At 35.9% G+C, this 19,262-nt stretch overlaps 1 protein-coding gene across 2 annotated transcripts in view; it reads left to right on the top strand.

Annotated features, from left to right (window-relative positions):
- The window catches only part of Efl1 (elongation factor like GTPase 1), a 135,955-nt gene that overhangs the window by 44,246 nt on the left and 72,447 nt on the right, over window positions 1–19,262 (top strand). For both annotated transcript variants that reach the window (XM_047534803.1, XM_047534810.1), the window contains exons 13-15: window positions 1,172–1,323; window positions 1,674–1,840; window positions 7,187–7,325. In XM_047534803.1, the coding sequence (XP_047390759.1) occupies window positions 1,172–1,323; window positions 1,674–1,840; window positions 7,187–7,325 (458 nt within the window). The remainder of the gene's footprint in view (window positions 1–1,171; window positions 1,324–1,673; window positions 1,841–7,186; window positions 7,326–19,262) is intronic.

The raw sequence follows: 19,262 nt of genomic DNA, 5'->3' as shown, positions 1-19,262 counted from the left end.
ATTGTGGTTTCACAGTGCTTAAGGAGAGAGGAGGAGAAGGTAGCAAGTCAGGGTGAGAGATGAGACTACCAGTCTGTTTTCAATGCAGAGATCAGGGAGTAAAGTAGGAATCATAATGTCAAAGGTGAGGGACAATGGGGAATAGAGGCACAAAATGTTGGGACCAGGCAGAGTATGGCAGCTTTCAGAGGTGGACCATAAAGTTGAGACCAGAAGATTAGCCTGGTGTCTTAATGCTGAGTCCCAGAGAAGAGTGAGGAAAATGTTCAGATTTTACCAACCTTAGGACAGGATTGCTTTTGCTCCTGTGTTGGGGTTGAGCATGCAGGTGGTTCATGAGGACCTCCACACGAAGGGAACCACATTCTGGGTATCAACTACCTGCCTAATTTCTACTTTACAAACCCAGACTCCCAAACAGAATGACCATTATTATTCAACTTGGAATTTACCTTTTGCAAAAACCATTTTGGTATTAAAGCTGTAAGCACTTTCTCTGAGTCTTAACAGACATGAGAACAACTCTTTTTAGAGAAAATAGCTTAATTAACAACACCTTTCAGACTACCTCCAACAAAGACATATATACACCTACACATTGCCTTTTCTCTTTTGGTACCTCTTGGATCTAATGTAATGGCTAATCATTTTAATTTAACCTTTTTGTTCTGGTGAATTGCCAGTACATGACCTGGCCTGGAACCCTTCCTTGTAAACTCCAGTTGTACATGAAGATGCGTGTTTGTACTTAGGAAGAAAACCTCAGTTTTTTACCGAGGCCTACTGCGTGTTTCTCTCTGGGGCATACGATGTCCTGGTATCCATTACTTGTTCCCTTCCTTCTCCCTTTTCTTTTCCTCTTCTAGAAGAAATACTGATGTCTGAGAAAGGATGCATGTTATTTTTGTGCTTAACTGCACTTGGGAACTTGGACTTTTGCCTGTCAGTTCATAAGCTCAACTTAGCTGGAGATGCAGCTTTCTTGGAGAACCTGGTGGACCCTCTCTCCTGTTGATCCAGCTAAGGGAGAACTTGGAAAGGTCTTCAGTCTGGAAGACACTTGAAACTAATCATCTTATTCAGCCCTATCAATTCGTGCTGTTTCCCTTTTTGAATGAACCAAGAGATGCTTTATGTTGCCAGATGATAACCTATTTGTGATGTCCTGTAGGCCTCTCACTCAAGAAGAAATTACTCAAAGACGTGAACGTGCAAGACAGAGGCATGCAGAGAAGCTCGCTGCAGCACAGGGGCAGGCGCCTTTGGAGCCCACCCAAGATGGGAATGCCCTAGAAACAAGCCCACAGGGAGAAGAGCCAAGAGGTATAGCTTTCCTAAATAGGCTTTAGTGTAAAGTATTTGGTGTTTTGCTCAACATAGGATACTCATATTTTAGCACTGAGTTTTTAGCTCTAATTATAGTTTTTTTTTTTGTTTTTTTTTTTGCAGTTTTGGGAATCAAACCCATGGCCTCGTGCTTGCAAGGCAAGCACTTTACCAACTGAGCTATCTCCCCAGCCCCCTCTAATTATAGTTTTTATCAGTATTCTTTTCTTTCTTAGTGTTTATTTCCTGAATTTGAACCAAATATATTCACTATTTCCTCTGTGTTTTCAGGCAGTTCTTGGATTAAAGAGAGTACTTTGGCACTTACTACCCTTTGTTCCTGGCAGGTGATGAGCAACAGGTGGAGAGTATGGCCACTAATCCTGTGTCCCAGGAAGGAAGCAACCAAGAGTCTTTTATTGCATTTGCTCGAGTATTCAGCGGTGTAGCTCGAAGAGGAGAGAAAATTTTTGTCTTGGGGCCCAAGTACAGTCCTATTGAGTTTTTGCAAAGGGTAAGAATTGGAAATAAAACATTAATATATTGTTTCAAGGGTCTGATACCTCTTTGGATACCTTAGAAGAAAGGCATACCTGAGTAAATCCCTGTATCTCTTCTTCTGTTGCTTTGGTAACATCTGGTATTTATGTCTCACAATCTTAGCATTTAGGAAACCACACCAGTGTGTGAACAACTTTTCAGCCTCTATTAAATTATAAAGCTTTTCTCTTCAAGGCAAATATCACCTTGCAGCTAGAGGACAGAATGGGTAAGAGTAGATGTCATGCTGGAATCAAGACGATGGCAGAGCTTTAAAAAAATGTGGTGACCCCCAAAACAGGTTGGCTAAGGTCAAAAGTGTGGGGAGTGAGCAGGTGATAGGTACACCTACATAGTAGGTGGGTCCCAGAAATTCAGTAGGAGGGTCTATAAGCTGTTAGACAACTGGTGTCTAAAAATGGCTAAACCAGAGAGTGAAAGAGACCACAACTCTCAGAACATTTTTTAAAGTAAGGTGTAAGTAAGATTATAATGTATATTATAATTAAAGTAATAAAGGTCATAGGATGACTAAGATACTAATAGAACAGGTAACCAGTCAGGATCAGGATCAACAGGAAGCAGCTTGTCAGTTGATGACATAAAACATCAGAAGCAGAAAGCCTGAGCTCCTCCCTATGCAGGAACCAGCCTGTCTGCAGGTAAACCAGGAAAGCTGAAAACCAGAGAGGAAGGGAGCTGTGGAAGAAAAGTCTGTACCATCAGTTTTTCCTTGCCTTAAATGCTTATTCTATCAGTTTTAGCAGTTTAGTACTTAAGAGATCTCAATGCTATGTGAGAGTTAAGCAGTCCTTGCTGGACTGTGAGTGGAGCACAGCACTTGGTGTGTAAAAGGTTTTATTTTATAGGGTTATATTTTATTTTAAAAGTGGTATAATAACATGCATATAAACCTTTTATGATTATCTTAACTTCTTGGCTTGGCCATTATTGATGTTTGTTGTTTATCAGTAGGGGTCAACTAACTGATAATTTTTTTTTTCTTTACTCTAAATTGTCCAGATAAGAAAATATTTAGTGAAACACTGATTTATTGGGCATTACAAATTTCATAAGCACTCCAGTTTACTTTCTGGGCATAGTATGTCTCTGCTCTTGTGGAGCTACAGGTTGAAATCAGCTGCTTATGTATCAGATGATTCAAGTAGGAATGATACAATGAATTGACAGCAAAAAATGGCTCTTTGTTTTGTAATCAAAGCCACATAAAACATAATTCCAATGTACCTTAAAAAAGAAAGAAAAATGAGCAATATGTCAGACCTAACCCAGAAGTAAGTCCTAACCAGAATTTTAGACTTATCTTTTATACTGTTTTTCTACTGCTGCATATTTTGGAGTATAACAAATTTAGCAGTTTGGTACTATACACATTTTATCATATCAGACTTTATGATAGGAGTCTAGGCATGACTCAACTGTGTCTTCTCAGGATCCCATAAAGCTATAGTCAGAGTGTTGACCAGGCTAGAGTATTGACTGGGGAAGAATGTGTTTTTCAGAACCTGGAGAATGTTTGCAGAACTAGTATCTACACTTGCAAGCAATGAAGGCCTCGGGGTATTTTGTAACTATTGGCTGCCCTTACCTCCTAGAGGCCACCTGCAGCTTCTTGCCTTGGAGATTTTTCCAACTTAGAGGCTTATTTGATTAAGCCATTGAGCCTCTGGAATGAGTCTACCAGCAAGACAGTCTTGTATGATGTTACATAGCCATGGAGTGGTGTACAGTCTCCTTTGGAATTTTCCATTAGTTAGAGGCAAGTCTCACAGATCCCACTCACACTTGGTGAGGAGATTACACAAAGGTGTGAACTCCAGGAAGCAAGGAGAGCACCTTTAGTCTGCTGGTCACATCCTCTCTTGCTTTTCTTTTCTTTATAGTTCTACAACATACATATACATTTCTAAAAAATTCATTACAACATGTTACAGTCATATGTTTTTGAACTTTGTACAAATGGATTTTTTTTTTTTTTTTTTAATGCCAGGGATTGAAATTGGGGCAGTCTACCACTGAGCCACATCCCCAACCCCATTTTGTATTTTATTTAGAGACAGAATTTCACTAAGTTGCTTAGCACCTCACTTTTGCTGAAACTGGCTTTGAACTCAAGATCCTCCTGCCTGAGCCTCTGGGATTACATACGGGCTTGCATCACTGTGCCTGACTTATAAATGGATTCTTTTTTTTTTTTTGCGATGCTGGGGATTTGAACCCAGGGCCTTGCGCTTGCGAGGCAAGCACTCTACCAATTGAGCTATATCCCCAGCCCTATAAATGGATTCTTTAATGTAGTTATCCTTCTATGACTTTTTTCACTTAGTATTGAGAAATTACTCTGTTAATACCTGTTCCTATAGTTCATTTATTGTTCAGTTCTGCATAATATTCCATCATATAAGTACACACTTTATCTGGTTTTCCTGTCACTATATATTTGTGTTTGGGCTTGGACTGTTTTTGGTTGTTTTGTTTTTGCTAAACAAATGATACCTTGAATATTTTTCTATATACCTTCTTGTGAATATTTGCAAGAAATTCTAGGGAATATAGGGAATACACCTATGGTGGAATTGCGTAGGTATTCTTTGACCTAACAAGATAATTCTAAATTGTTTCTCTCTGTCTCTCTTTTTATTTTTTATTTTTTGGTACCAGGGATTGAACCTAGGGGTGCTTAACTCATCCCTTTTTATTTCTAATTTTGAGGCAGGATCATGCTAAATTACTTAAGGCCTCAGCCTCCCCAGCACTGGGATTATAGGTGTGCACCACCATGCTTAGATTAAATTGTCTTTCAAAGGAGTTCTGATTTATACTCCACATAGTCATGGAATGGTAACCTGGTGTGGCTCAATTGTTCCACTTGTTCTATATTCTCACCAAAATTTGGTATTGTTAGGCTTCTAATTTTTGCCAATCTGATGGGCATGACATGGTGTTTTATAGTAATTTAATTTACATTTTCCTTACTACTCTTAATTAATCTGTTGGTGAATTATATTTTCTCCTGTGATGTTATCTCTTAGTGTCATTTCCCTGTTTTCTACTACACTGCTTTTGAGAAAACACTGGATTTTACAAGTCCTTTGTGTACTCTAGATACTAATTTCTTGTCAGTTTAAGTTTTGCAGCTTTCTTGTCCAGTTTGGGACTTGTCTTCTCTTCCTGTTTGTTATTACTTAATGGACAGACATACTTAATTTTAGTGCAGTTGAATTCATTAATCACTGCTTACATGGATTTTGCTTTTTGTAACTTATTTAATAAAATTGGAATTAGAACCACATTGAAGTCACAAAACTTTCTCCTGTGTTTCCTTCTATATGTTTTCCTTCTAATGTTTTGCCTTTCATATTTTTAAATGTTAAATCCAGTCTTTGTTTATGGTATGAAGGGATTCAGTTAACTTTATTTACCAAATGACCAGTTGTTCAAGCATCATTGAATAGTCCATTTCTGTCCACTAATTTGCTTTGTTCAACTCATCATAAACAAATTCCACACATAAATTGATCTTTTTCCCTAAACTATTAGGTTTCTTGCTTACTTTTTGAAATTTTGCTTGTCTGTCACTGTGTCTCTTCAGTGCTCTCTTCATTTGAATGTTTTAACATCTAAAAGGCCAAGTCTCTTCTTGTTTTTCTTTGTTTCTTCTTGTTTATTCCTCACCACTTCTCTGTGCTTTCAGGTTCTGTGAAAAGCCCTGTTGAAAATTTGATTGGAATTACTGTAAATTCCATTTGGCCTGAATCATCATTTTGCAGTGTAGCATCTTACCATCCACATATGTGTTAGGTTTGTTCATTTAGGTCATTTTTAATGTTTGTTATTCAAGTTTTTTTAGTTTTCTCCATCAGGATTTTCAATTACTTTGGTTATATTTATTTGTAGCTATCTTATATTTCGTTGCTATTCTGTAAGGTACTGGTTTTAAATGTATATATTATTCTGTCTGCTGCCAATCTATGGAAATACTATGAACTTTTGTATATTGATCGTATGCCTCTGCCTCCTTGCTTATTGTTTTTTAATTTTTTTGTTCTAATTAGTTATACATGATAGTAGACTGTATCCATACATTTTGATAGATCATACATACATAAATGAAGTATCATCTGTCATTTTTCTGATTATACAAATTTTAGGATCACCTTGGTCATGCAATCATATTTGTACATCCTTGCTGTCTTATAAATTATAATTTATCTGTTTTTAAGTGGATGGACAAATTGTGAATAATTCTCTTGTTCTCCGTCAGTCCTTGTATTTTTTATTTCTTTCCAACCTATCTTTAGAGCTACAGAGTTGTGATTATATCAGAACATGCACATTTAGATGAAGTATGTGTGGGAAAGGCCATCATTTTTATTAAGTTTCCAGGTCTACCTGAATGTGTGAAACTCTTCTTGTTCTGAGCCTTTATGAACTTACTTGTGTGTACTACTTGTCAGTCATTCTGTTTGTGATGTTATCTTTGTATATGTTATATCTGAGACTTTTTTTCCCCTCTTCTTATGACTAGCAAAGCCCCTTGGTCCTGTGGATACCAAAGATATGTTGGTTTTTGTTTGAATTACTTTCAGGGTACTTGTATTTAAGCTGAAGACTTCACACAGCTCAAACCTTGACTCATTTAAAAAGTTTCTCCTTAAGAATAAATACCATATAGGGGAGCTCATAAGTCTGTTATTCTTGTAGCATAGTTTTGCTGTGTGTGTGTATAATGTCTTTTTGTCAGTGTTCCTAATATTTCACAGCATGCTCTTTTCCGGATGAACAACACAGCCTATGATATAGCAATTGTTTAGATTTTTCTGTGATATTTTTATTAGTTATTTTCATGTGTTACTAGGCACTAGCACCAGCCCTTGTTGAATGTTTTGAAGAACATTATTGTAAAAGTAAAACAATTTAAATTATTGTAGTAATAATGAGTGTTGAAGCAATAACAGAGTAGTCACCAGATGCAGTGTATGGCATGGTTCACCTCAATACCAGCAGCAAGATTGTGCTACCAGTTACAACAGAATTTGTTTCTTAGCACTGAAGCTATGGTCAAGTGGGAATCTGGACAGTTTTTTAAATATTTGAGAAGTTTTAGTATTTCACATTTTATGCATAAAATGAGATTTCATCATACAATTTCAAATTTGTATGTTTCAGGTTTACATGAAAGGTGGCTATGGTGGCAATGCCATATCTTACTGATGAGTAGAAAGAATTAGAGATGTCAGTAAATGTTTTCACATGCCTCCTAACTTGTCTTTAATAATTTTTTAAAAATTTTACCTAGGTACCATTAGGCTTCTCAGCCCCACCAGATGATCTCCCCCCAGTCCCTCACATGGCCTGCTGTACACTGGAAAACCTGTATCTTCTGATGGGCAGGGAACTGGAAGATCTAGAGGAGGTACCTCCAGGAAATGTGCTAGGTAGGGGGAGACTGTGTGAACTGTGTGTTTTATATGTATACCTTTCTGAGAAATTACCTAACATGACACTAAAAATTTAGGGAAATTTTTGAAGGAAATAACTGATTTTTTTTTTTTAAGTTTGTTAATTTTTTTTCTGGTGTATTTAACTTAGTGTTATTTGAGTAACCAGCATGTGAATCGGTTGCTTGCTATAATAAACGTACAGACTATGATATAGATATATGCTCTATCCTAAGCGAGGGTTCCATTTATTTGGGTTCAAGAGGGGGAATTTTACTCAATACAGTCTAACTTAAGACAGTTCTGGTTCTACAGATTTGATTACAAATTTCTGGAAACTGTTCTGATATAAAGGTCTATTTAAACTCATTTCTTCTTCCCCAGTTTTTTTTTTTTTCTCCTCAAGTATTGCTTCATTAATAGTAGTTAATAGATGCCATTTTTTTCCATAAAGATTGTTCCTTATTTCCTAAATGTTTATTACTTGCTTGACTTTAGCCCTTCCTGTGCAGAATTTTCACTGTTTGAGGTACTTAGTGCAACTTTAAAGACTCAGATTAAGGGATTCCTCTTGATCATCATAGAACGCAGGACATTCTATGGAATGCCATATCTTATTGTACTCTTGTATTCTGAACCCTTAGGGTCACTATCAGCTATAGAGGTATTTATTGAATGATAGATTGGATTATGAATTCTCTTTAATTTGTAGAGTGAAGGTCTAGGCTGTTTGTTGAGAATGGCTACTGGTTTGGGTTTTGTGAACCTTAATCCAAGAAATTTGCCAAGCATTTTTGCACTCCCTTGTAGAGAAGCATTCTTTTCTTTATTTATAAATTCATATAAAAATTTTTTGGCATGAAATTAGTAAAATTCCTAACTTCTCAATGTTACCTATTATTTTCTGCCCTTTTGAAAAATAACTACTGAACTTTAACAATTGATAAAACTATGAGCTGCCACAGCCAACTTTATTGGAAAGAACAGTGAAAGAAGAATGGAAAGCACCCTGCTTCTGTTCACAAGCCTTCCTGGGAATTATTGTATTGCTTAGACTCAATCCATTTTGTTTGACTTACATAAAACTTGACATGGAGAATCTCCAAAATGATGCTCAAGTAAAAGAAAAGATAGTCTGTTAAATGGATGGTTTTTGTAATATCTCCTATAATTAAGGCATCAGGTTTATGTTTTTTCCCCAGTAGAAGTTAGGAATATGACATGCATTCATTTCTAATTTTTTTCTTTCTGGTTTTTGGTTATTTAGATACTATCTAGGATTGAGGTTAAGTGTTCTGTAAGGATAGAACCTCTGTGTCATTAGTCTCTCCAGGCAGCATTGGCTCTGCCATCTGCTACTGGGAGACCTACTACAAGCTTGTTCTTTTCTTCTTGGAGAAAATAGTTATATACCTTGCTTTCTTATTTATCTTTTAAGAAACTATGGGGTCGTGGCATGAAGTAAGGTGAAGTTGAAGGTGGCTAAACATTTGTTTCCCAAATTTATCCATTTAAGACTAAGCCAGAGGACAAACCACTTGAGGACAAAGTAGATTGAGAAGGAAAAGCCAGGTTTATTTCCTGTAAGACTTAGGATTGTATTTAGCTCTGGGTAACCAAAAAATGAACTGCATAGTCTTAAAATTCACTCAATAGGAAGCCCAAGGATAGATAGTCCAGGGCCGCTGTGATGGCTGACCTGTGTAATTGGAGAGCCAGGTTCCTTCTCTCTGCCCCTTGCAAACCTCAAGATGGGTTTTGTATCTCCAACAGTCACATCCACATTCTTCAGGAGACGAGGGCACAAGGGTCCAGGCCTCTCAACAGGATTAATGTTTCTATTTGAGAAGAAATACCCTCCCTAGCACTTATATATATATATTCTCAGTTTTGTAATTTTGTCACATTGTCACCCCTAACTACAAAGGAGACCCAGGATTGAGTTTGACCCTTATAGCTTTTGTAGTTAACATGAAGAATATTGGGGTTGTAGATGATTTTCTAGATAGCCAGTCTACACTGTCAGTCACACCCCCCCATCACCTGAGGCCCTTCTGTTAGTTTGTTAGTTTGTTTCTTTACATTAATGAGAAAGGTAGTCCAATAGAAGGACAGTGAGTATAACATCAAAGGAGTTAGAATTCAGCTAACCACTTTGACTTTCCTTTTGGATTGAGACATACAGTAATTATTTTTCTTCTGTTGATCCAAACTTTAGAGCTTCCTGTGTGCCTACGAAGTATGATTATACCAAACTCTGGTCACAGTTTTGCAATGAACTGGTTATATGACCATAGGCCAATTGTGCAACCTTGCTGGGTGTCACTTGCATCAGTTTTACAAGATGTTTCAGAATAGGGCAATGGCTGATAACATTTCTTATGGTAGAAGCAGAATAACTACTTTAAATTTTTTTTCTAAGAAGAGTATTTATGGATTCCTAGGGATACTTTTATTATATTTATCATAACTTTTATATCAATTATCCTAAAGTTTAAGGACAAAACATTAAATAAGGTTGCATGGAATATATTTTATTGCCAAAGCTATAAAATACTAACAGAATGTTATGAAATACTAACAAAATCGAACTTTATAATAGCCATTATATTATAGCAGGTTGACATCTGGGAATGGAATAAGGTAAAAATTCTTAGTGCTTACATCATAAAAACCGTCCCTGGATTATGTCAGTATCTTAGTGGCTGAAAACAAATGCTAAACTGTACTATCTCCAAGGTCCCTTCCGAGCTTTTGACTTTTCAGGGTTGTGTCTTAAATTATTTCAGTAATTAAGATATTCCCCCTCTTGGTGTTCATTAGAAGGAACAGCAAATATTTTGATATGGCTACTTGGCTGGACTTATAACCTATTTGAATGGCTCTATCAAAACATCTTGAACTAGTTACCAGCCTCAGATTCATAGAATAACTTTTTCAGGCAGATTTCATTTGTCCATTGATTAAACATGTGGAACATATGTTAGCAGTAGCAACAGTTTCATAAGCCAGGGTGTTTAATAAAAGCAGCTCTTCAAAGTGAGCAGTAAGTTTAAGACAGAATAAAAGAGGAGACTGGAATCTTGTGTTAAGAGATAAGAAGCAAAGAACTAACAAGAAGGCTAGCTGGCAGTCAAGTGTAAAGAATGCTGGGATTTTAGCCAACAGGTTGCTAGGGAGAGTTAACTGAGACCCGTTCTGTCAGCACAGTTCGTTTGTTTCAGACAGGTTTATCTTCTCAGGTAAATTTGAAATGGAAAGGATAAGGTGGGAGACTTTGGCCAGAATAATCTACATGTAGATGTTCCAGTTACTTGTTCTTGCATAATAAATTACTCAAAGCCTAGTGGCTTAAAATAAAGATGACTTTTATTTTTCATGCATCTGCAATTTGAAGTTTGGTGGGGACAGCTTGTCTTTGTCCCAGTGGTGTCTGTTGAGATAGCTCAAAGCTTCTAAAGGCTAGAATCTTATGAAGAGTCTTTCACTCAAATGACTGCAGTTGACGCTGGTTCTTGGCAGGGTCCTTGGTTGGGAGTGGAACTGAGGCCTTTCCATATGGCTGCTTGGCTTCATTACAGCATGGTGACTGGGTTTTAGGGGTGAGCATCCAAGCAGGGGGAGCCAGGAGGAAGCTATGTCACCTTTTATGACCTAGCCTTCACAGCCTTCAGGTGTACCTCTGCCACATTCTGTTTATTAGAAGTGAGTCACTGAGACTGGCCCTTGTTCAAAGGGAGGGAACTAACTCTACCTTTTGATGGGAGACATGTCCAAGAAGCTGTGGACATGTTTTAAAACTAGCACACAACTAATCGTAGATAATTTCTTATCTCCTTTTGCATTTTAGAAGGCCCATTGCAGGACACATACCACAAATATAGACAGATGTTCACAGTGGTTCTGAACTATCTTTTTTACTTTGTTAACTTAGAGAAAAGTTACAATTTCTATTTAATAAGAAAATAGTAGAGTAATATGATTGATACCCATATGCTTTTCATCAGGAGTGATAGAGTCAGTAAATTTATCAAGTACAGATGAAAAAATTTTTGTTGGAAAAGGAAATGAAAACATTATATGGCATTCTTGGACAATTCAGCACTATGTATCCAAAGTCTAAAAGAAAGTTCTTTTTTTTGGCACCTGAAAATGCAGATTTCACATTCAAACTCAGCTATAACTCATTTAGAGAACTTATATGTACTGATAAGTATGGAGTAGGTTTTGTGGTCTGGAAATTGTTGATTTAAAGTTTAAAATCATTTAATTCCAACCTGATGTTTGTAAAGTTGGTATAGATGGGACCAGAGAGACCTCACTATGTTTAACACACAATAGCCTTTTGTTCAGTACCCTACCAAAAATATTTCCAAAAGTAAATGTTTGCTACAGGCTCCTATTAAAGTGTGAGGGGAAATTAAATTAGAATTCCAAATCTTTAGCCTTTACACATACTCGTTTAGATTTCTTTCATATGGTTAAACCTTTAAAAGTTCAGGGGTATACTCTGAGAAGAAACATGATATTCCTTTTCATAGCATGAAGAAAATAACAAATATTAGTTATCCTTTTTTCTGAACTGGCTTTAGTTCTGCCATGGTTGGTTGTTGAACCCATAGGAAGTCAGTATCAGTAATCAGTGTGGATTGAATGCAGTTTGTGTGGGTTGAGAGAGAAAGAGAGAGAATCCTTAGTCATGTGGGATAACATAGGAGTAAGAAACCTTTGAAGGGTTTAACCAAATTTAATTTAATTTATTCCAAGGGAAATCTCAACAATATGTGGCCCTGAAGACTTCATGGTACTTTTGTGATACTTAAATTTACTTACTAATGAATTTCTTTTAAATACATTATTATCAACACTTGGAGTGAATCTGTTTTAATGATTAAAAGCTAACAGCTGGATTAGTCACTTGTTAGTTTTAATACTTGCAACTGATTTTAATGGTTTTCCTTTTACAAATGATGATGATTTTATTCTTTTATCTAATAATTATGTCATATTTCTTTTTGTCTTCATATTGCTTATAAGAATGTGGCAAATGATAATATTTGTATAATAGTTGTTGTTCTGTCTAGTTCCTTCCTGACCTTACTGGCAATGTTCCTGTTTTAGTTTCAGATTAGTTGATGTTTGTTGATTCTTAGTATTTCTTTCTTATCATGCTAGGAAAGTATTCTTTAAAAAAAACTGGGGAGTACCTACTGAATTATATTGATGTGTTCTCATCATTTGAAGACAAAGTTATAGAGTTTTTCTCCTTGCTGTAACTAATATCATGAATTATATTTAATTTTCTGGCTATTAAGATGCCATTCCATTCCTAGAGGAAAAACTCCAGCTCTTGATGATTGCATATTTTTTCATACCTGTTAGATTAACTTGAAAACTTTTTATCCACATTTTTTTGTATTATATCATAAGTAAAATTGACTGTTGTTTTCTTGGTATCATAAACATATCAAAATGTGAACCTTCCATCTTTCCCCTTTTTTTGGGGGGGTGGTTTTCTGGGGATTGAACTCAAGGGCCCTCAACCACTGAGCCATATCCCCAGTCCTTATTTTGTATTTTAGAGACGGGGTCTCACTGAGTTGCTTAGTGCCTTGCCTTTGATGAGCCTGGCTTTGAACTTATCCTCCAGTCTCAGCCTCCCCAGCCGCTGGGATTATAGGCATGCACCACCACGCCAAGTAGCTTCCATCTTTTCTGCCCTCTATAGCTATACTATTCAGTTGGTAACCACTAGCTACATTCAGTTATTTAAATCTAACCAGATTGAAATCAGGAAATTACATTTCAAGGATTCAGTAACCAGGTGTGACTAGTGGCAACCAAGCTAGACAGTGCAACAAAAGACAAAAGACAGTGCAAAGAAATTTGTAGTATGCAAATTATCTTTTTTTTTTTTTTTTGAAAGTTTTGAACAAGTTCACTGATAAAGCCAGCTGGGTTAGGTTCTTTCAAACTGGCACACTGTGTCTTTCAAACTTCCAATTTTGTATGCTTGTGTTTCCTTTCCTGATTTCTTTATTGTAAGTTTGTCTTCTTAATTTTAATGTAATAGCTCTCATATATAATTAATATTTTAACTTTTTTAAAAGTAATTTTTGGGATTTGGATGTAGCTCAGTTATAGAGCTTAGCATGCCCAAGATCTTGGGTTCAATCTCTAGCACTACAATGACAACAAAAAATTAAAACTAACTTTTAATATAGTATAAATCTTGATACAGGTCCATTTCAAAATACTGATAAGCTTATATGTATAAGTTATCTCTTACTATAGGTATAACCATACATATTTGTGTGTGTGTGTATTTTAAATTGTAAAATACACATAATATAAAATTTATCATCTTAGTCACTTTTAAACATATAGTTCAGTAACATTGTTTTTTATTTGAAAATCTTACCACTGTGCAGTCCCACCAGGAATGTATGAGTGTACCTTTGAAAACTCTTACACTCTGTATGGTTTTGTAACGTGTACATTTTTCTCTAAGTGCAGTCTCTTCTCTGATTATTTGTAATTTACCTGTCTTTGTTTAATTGCATTTGCTGTAATTTCCAGAATTATGTTAGTGGTGTAATAATAATTTTTGTTTTATTTCATATGTTATAGGAATTTCTATAAATGTGTGTACCCTGACATGTGAACTGAATAGTCTTTGTAATGAAAAAAAAATGCATCCTCCTATTTCTATTTACTAGTTTGATTCCTTAAATGTGGATAGCTGTTGAGGTTTTATCAACTGACCTTTTCCACATCTTTCAGGTGATACATATGGTTTTTCTATTTTGATCCACTTATGCTATGAATCAGAATAACATTTTCCCAATACTAAATTCATTTTGTATTTGATGAGTGTATTTCAGGTATGTTAATAGAGCAGTAAATTTAGTTCATTGGTATAGATTCATAATGCTTGGGATAAGGTACGTTTCAGATTGAGGATTTTTTTGTGGGGGAAGGGAGTTTGGAATATACACAATGAGGTATCTTGGAGAGGGGACCCAGGTCTAAACACAAAATTCATTTGTGTTTCATTTATATCTTATACATATAGCTTGATGGTAATTTGATGCAATTTTTTGTGGATTGTATTTGAACTAGGACCTGACACATGAGGTCATGTGTGGCATTTTCTACTTGTGGCATCTTGTGAGTACTCAAAAGTTTCAGATTTTGGATTTTTGGCTGAACCTTTAGTTATATATACTTATAGTTGTATGCTTATCTGGTCTATAATTTTTGTTTTTTAATTTTATATTTGTTGAGTTTGGATGTCAGCATTAGATTAAATTCATTAGAAGGTGATTTTGTTCTTTTCTATAAAATGATTTAAATGGCTTAGAGTTTTTTTTATTTAATATCCATAAAACTAGCTATATTTAGTTGATTATACTTAGTTGATTAAATAATGTTCCTAATTGTCATTGTCCCCTTCATGCTATTTTTTCTGTTTCTTACATCAGTACCATATGCTCTAATAATGAATACTATTGAATTATCTGGTTCATTTGCATGGAGACTGCTACTAAGAGGTTAGAATAATGACATCAACATTTAACATCTGTTAATGCTTACCGTCTGCCAAAACTGTACTAAATATTTAAAAGTGATTATCTTATTTATTCCCTGCCAGATAAGATAGATAAATTTTACAGATAGGAAAATATAAGCTTAGAACTATTAAGTAAATTTCCATGATCTTTTAATAATATACAGTAAGAAAGCTGGAATATTTATCTGCATCTTTATCTGTTACTCTTTAACCTTTTTTGTTTCTATATTTGGGATTTTTTCCCTTTTCTCTTGATCAGTTGTACTGATGGTTTTTCATATTGTGTCTTTCTTTCTACCCTTAAAGAATCAATTCCTCTGTGGGCATGGTGGCATATGCTTGTAATCACAGAGGCCAGGGAGGCTGAGGTAGGAGGATCACAAGTTCCAGAGACCAGGGAGGCTGAGGTAGGAGGATCACAAATTCCAGGTCAACCCCAGTAGTTTATTGTGGCCCTGAGCAACTTAGGGAGACCCTGTCTCAAAGCATAAAGAAAGGGGCTGGGTTTGTGGCTCAGTAGTTAAGCAACTTTGGGTTCAATACTGGTACCAAAAAAAAAAAAAAAAAAGAATCCCTTGTATATTTCACATTTATTTTGTATATTCATTTTTTTTTAGTTCCTTTTTTTTATTGTAAACAAATGGGATACATGTTGTTTCTCTGTTTGTACATGGAGTCAAGGCATACCATTTGTGTAATCATAAATTTACATAGGGTAATGTTGTTTGATTCATTCTGTTATTTTTTTTCCTTCCCCCCCACCCCTCCCACCCCTCTTTTCCCTCTATACAATCCTTCCTTCCTCCATTCTTGCCCCCCTCCTTAACCCTAACCCTAAACCTAACCCTAACGCTAACCCCTCCCACCCCCCCATTATATGTCATCATCGCTTATCAGTGAGATCATTCGTCCTTTGGTTTTTTGAGATTGGCTTATCTCACTTAGCATGATATTCTCCAATTTCATCCATTTGCCTGCAAATGCCATGATTTTATCATTCTTTATGGCTGAGTAATATTCCATTGTATATATATGCCACAGTTTCTTTATCCATTCATCAATTGAAGGACATCTAGGTTGGTTCCACAGTCTGGCTATGGTGAATTGAGCAGCAGTGAACATTGATGTGGCTGTATCGCTGTAGTATGCTGATTTTAAGTCCTTTGGGTATAGGCCAAGGAGTGGGATAGCTGGGTCAAATGGTGGTTCCATTCCAAGCTTTCTGAGGAATCTCCATACTGCTTTCCAGAGTGGCTGCACTAATTTGCAACCCCCCCCCAGCAATGTATGAGTGTACCTTTTTCCCCACATCCTCTCCAACACCTATTGTTGCTTGTGTTCTTGATAATCGCCATTCTCATTGGGGTGAGGTGGAATCTTAGGGTAGTTTTGATTTGCATTTCTCTTATTACTAGAGATGTTGAACATTTTTTCATATATCTGTTGATTGCTAGTACATCTTCTTCTGTGAAGTGTCTGTTCATTTCCTTAGCCCATTTGTTGATTGGATTATTTGTATTCTTGATGTAGAGTTTTTGAGTTCTTTATATATTCTGGAAATTAGCACTCTATCTGAAGTATGAGTGGCAAAGATATTCTCCCACTCTGTAGGCTCTCTCTTCACATTACTGATCGTTTCCTTTGCCGAGAGAAAGCTTTTTAGTTTGAATCTATCCCAGTTGTTGATTCTTGCTTTTATTTCTTGTGCTATGGGAGTCCTGTTAAGGAAATCTGATCCTGAGCCAACAAGTTGAAGATTTGGACCTACTTTTTCTTCTATAAGATGCACTCTGGTCTGATTCCGAGGTCCTTGACCCATTTTGTGTTGAGTTTTGTGCAGAGTGAGAGATACGGGTTTAATTTCATTCTGTTGCATATGGTTTTCCAGTTTTCCCAGCACCATTTGTTGAAGAGGCTATCTTTTCTCCATTGCATATTTTTGGCCCCTTTGTCTAGTATGAGAAAATTGTATTTATTTGGGTTTGTGTCCATGTCCTCTATTCTGTACCATTGATCTACCTGTCTATTTTGGTACCAATACCATGCCGTTTTTGTTACTATTGCTTTGTAATAGAGTTGAAGATCTGGTATTGCGATGCCCCCAGCTTCATTTTTCCTGTGAAGGATTGCTTTAGCTATTCTGGGTTTCTTATTCTTCCAGATGAATTTCATGATTGCTTGCTCTATTTCTGTAAGGTACGTCATTGGGGTTTTAATTGGAATTGCATTGAATCTGTGTAGCACTTTTGGTAGTATGGCCATTTTGACAATATTAATTCTTCCTATCCAAGAACATGGGAGATCTTTCCATCTTCTAAGGTTTTCTTTAATTTCTTTCTTTAGTGTTCTGTAGTTCTCATTGTAGAGGTCTTTCACCTCTTTTGTGAGATTGATTCCCAAGTATTTTAATTTTTTCGATGCTATTGTGAATGGGGTAGTTTTCCTAACTTCTCTTTCTGAAGATTCATCACTTAGGTACATAAATAAAAATGCATTGGATTTATGAGCATTGATCTTGTAACCTGCTACTTTACTGAATTTACTTATGAGTTCTAAAAGTTTTCTGGTGGAATTTCCAGGTTCCTCTAAATATATAACCCATCTCGTAGAGTGCCTGCCTTGCATGCTGGAGGCCCGGGTTCGAGTCCCCAGCACTGTATATTCATTATTTTTGGCAACATCTTTCTTCTGGTTTACTGTAGATTATTCTACATTTCTTCAGTTGTAAGAGTTAGTTCATTTGTTCCTTTTTCAAATTAAAGCACGGCCTAAATCTTCATTATGACTTTTGACTGAATATCTTTACTCAAATATCTAATATTCTTTTTGTTGTAGCATTTTTATATTGCCCTAAATTAATACTTTACAACCAATGGACTTCAGTTGCACATTACAAATGTGAGAAGGTACTGATCCCTTTAGCCTTTGAAGCAGATTATAGGAAAGTGAATTTCCCTTTCTCTGTTACCTCAGATTGGATTGTTAGCATGTGTTTGATAAAATCCTTATTATAGGTTAAGTTGTGTCTTTTGATTCTCATTTTCACTGACTAAAGTAACAGGTGTGACTACATAATTTCTTTTGGATAGCTTCATAGCTTAATTGATAGTTCTTAATAAACTAATTTCCAGTCTAGACATTACATGAGATCAAAGAATTTTTGATGGGAATTTTTCCTTCCATCTACAAAGAATGTATTCCTTTCTTATTCTTTTTTTTCTATAGTTTTATTTATTTATTTTTTATGTAATGCTGAGGATTGAACCCAATGCCTCGCACATGCTAGGCAAGTGTTCTACCACTGAGCCACAACCCCAGCTCCTCCTTTCTTATTCTTTTTTAAAAAAATTTAATTAATTAATTATTTTTTTATTTTTTACAGACTGCATTTTGATTCATTGTACACAAATGGGGCACATCATTTCATTTCTGTGGTTGTACACGATGTAGATTCATACCATTCATGTAATCATACATGTATGTAGGGTACTGTCGTCTGTCTCATTCTACCATTTTTCATACCCCCTCCCTCTCATTGCTTTCTACATAATCTAAAGTTCCTCCATAATTCTCTCACTCCCCACACCCCCCACCAACATTATATATCATTCTCCACTTATGAGGGAAAACATTCGGCCTTTGATTTTTTGGGATTGGCTTATTTCACTTAGCATGATATTCTCCAATTCCATCCATTTATTTGCAAATGCCATAATATTATTCTTCTTTATGACTGAATAATAATCCATTGTGTATATATACCACAGTTTCTTTATTCATTCATCTGTTGAAGGGCATCTAGTTTGGTTCCACAATCTAGCTATTGTGAACTGAGCTGCTGTAAACATTGATGTGGCTGTGTTACTGTAGTTTGCTGATTTTAAGTCCTTTGGGTATAAACCGAGGAGTGGGATAACTGGGTCAAAAGGTGGGTCCGTTCCAAGTTTTCTGAGGATTCTCCACACTGCTTTCCAGAGTGGCTGCACCAATTTGCAATTCCATCAGCAATGTAAAAGTATGCCTTTTTCCCCAACTCCACACCAACATCTATTATTGTTTGTGTTCTTGATAATAGCCATTCTGATTGGAGTAAGATGAAATCTTAGTGTTGTTTTAATTTGCATTTCTGTAATTACTAGAGATGTTGAACACTTTTTCATATATTTATTAATTGCCTGTATGTCTTCTTCTGTAAAGTGTCTATCCAGTTCCTTGTCCCATTTATTGATTGGGTTCTTTGTATTTTTGGTGTAAAGTTTTGTAAGTTCTTTATAAATTTTGGAGATAAGTGCTCTAACTGAAGTACATGTGGAAAAGATTTTTTCCCACTCTGTATGCTCTCTCTTCACATTCTTGTTTGT

The sequence above is a fragment of the Sciurus carolinensis genome, chromosome 2, assembly GCF_902686445.1.
Source record: "Sciurus carolinensis chromosome 2, mSciCar1.2, whole genome shotgun sequence".
NCBI classification, from domain to species: Eukaryota; Metazoa; Chordata; class Mammalia; order Rodentia; family Sciuridae; genus Sciurus; species Sciurus carolinensis.
Note: the sequence above shows the minus strand (reverse complement) of the source record. Positions and strands in the feature narration are given on the sequence as shown.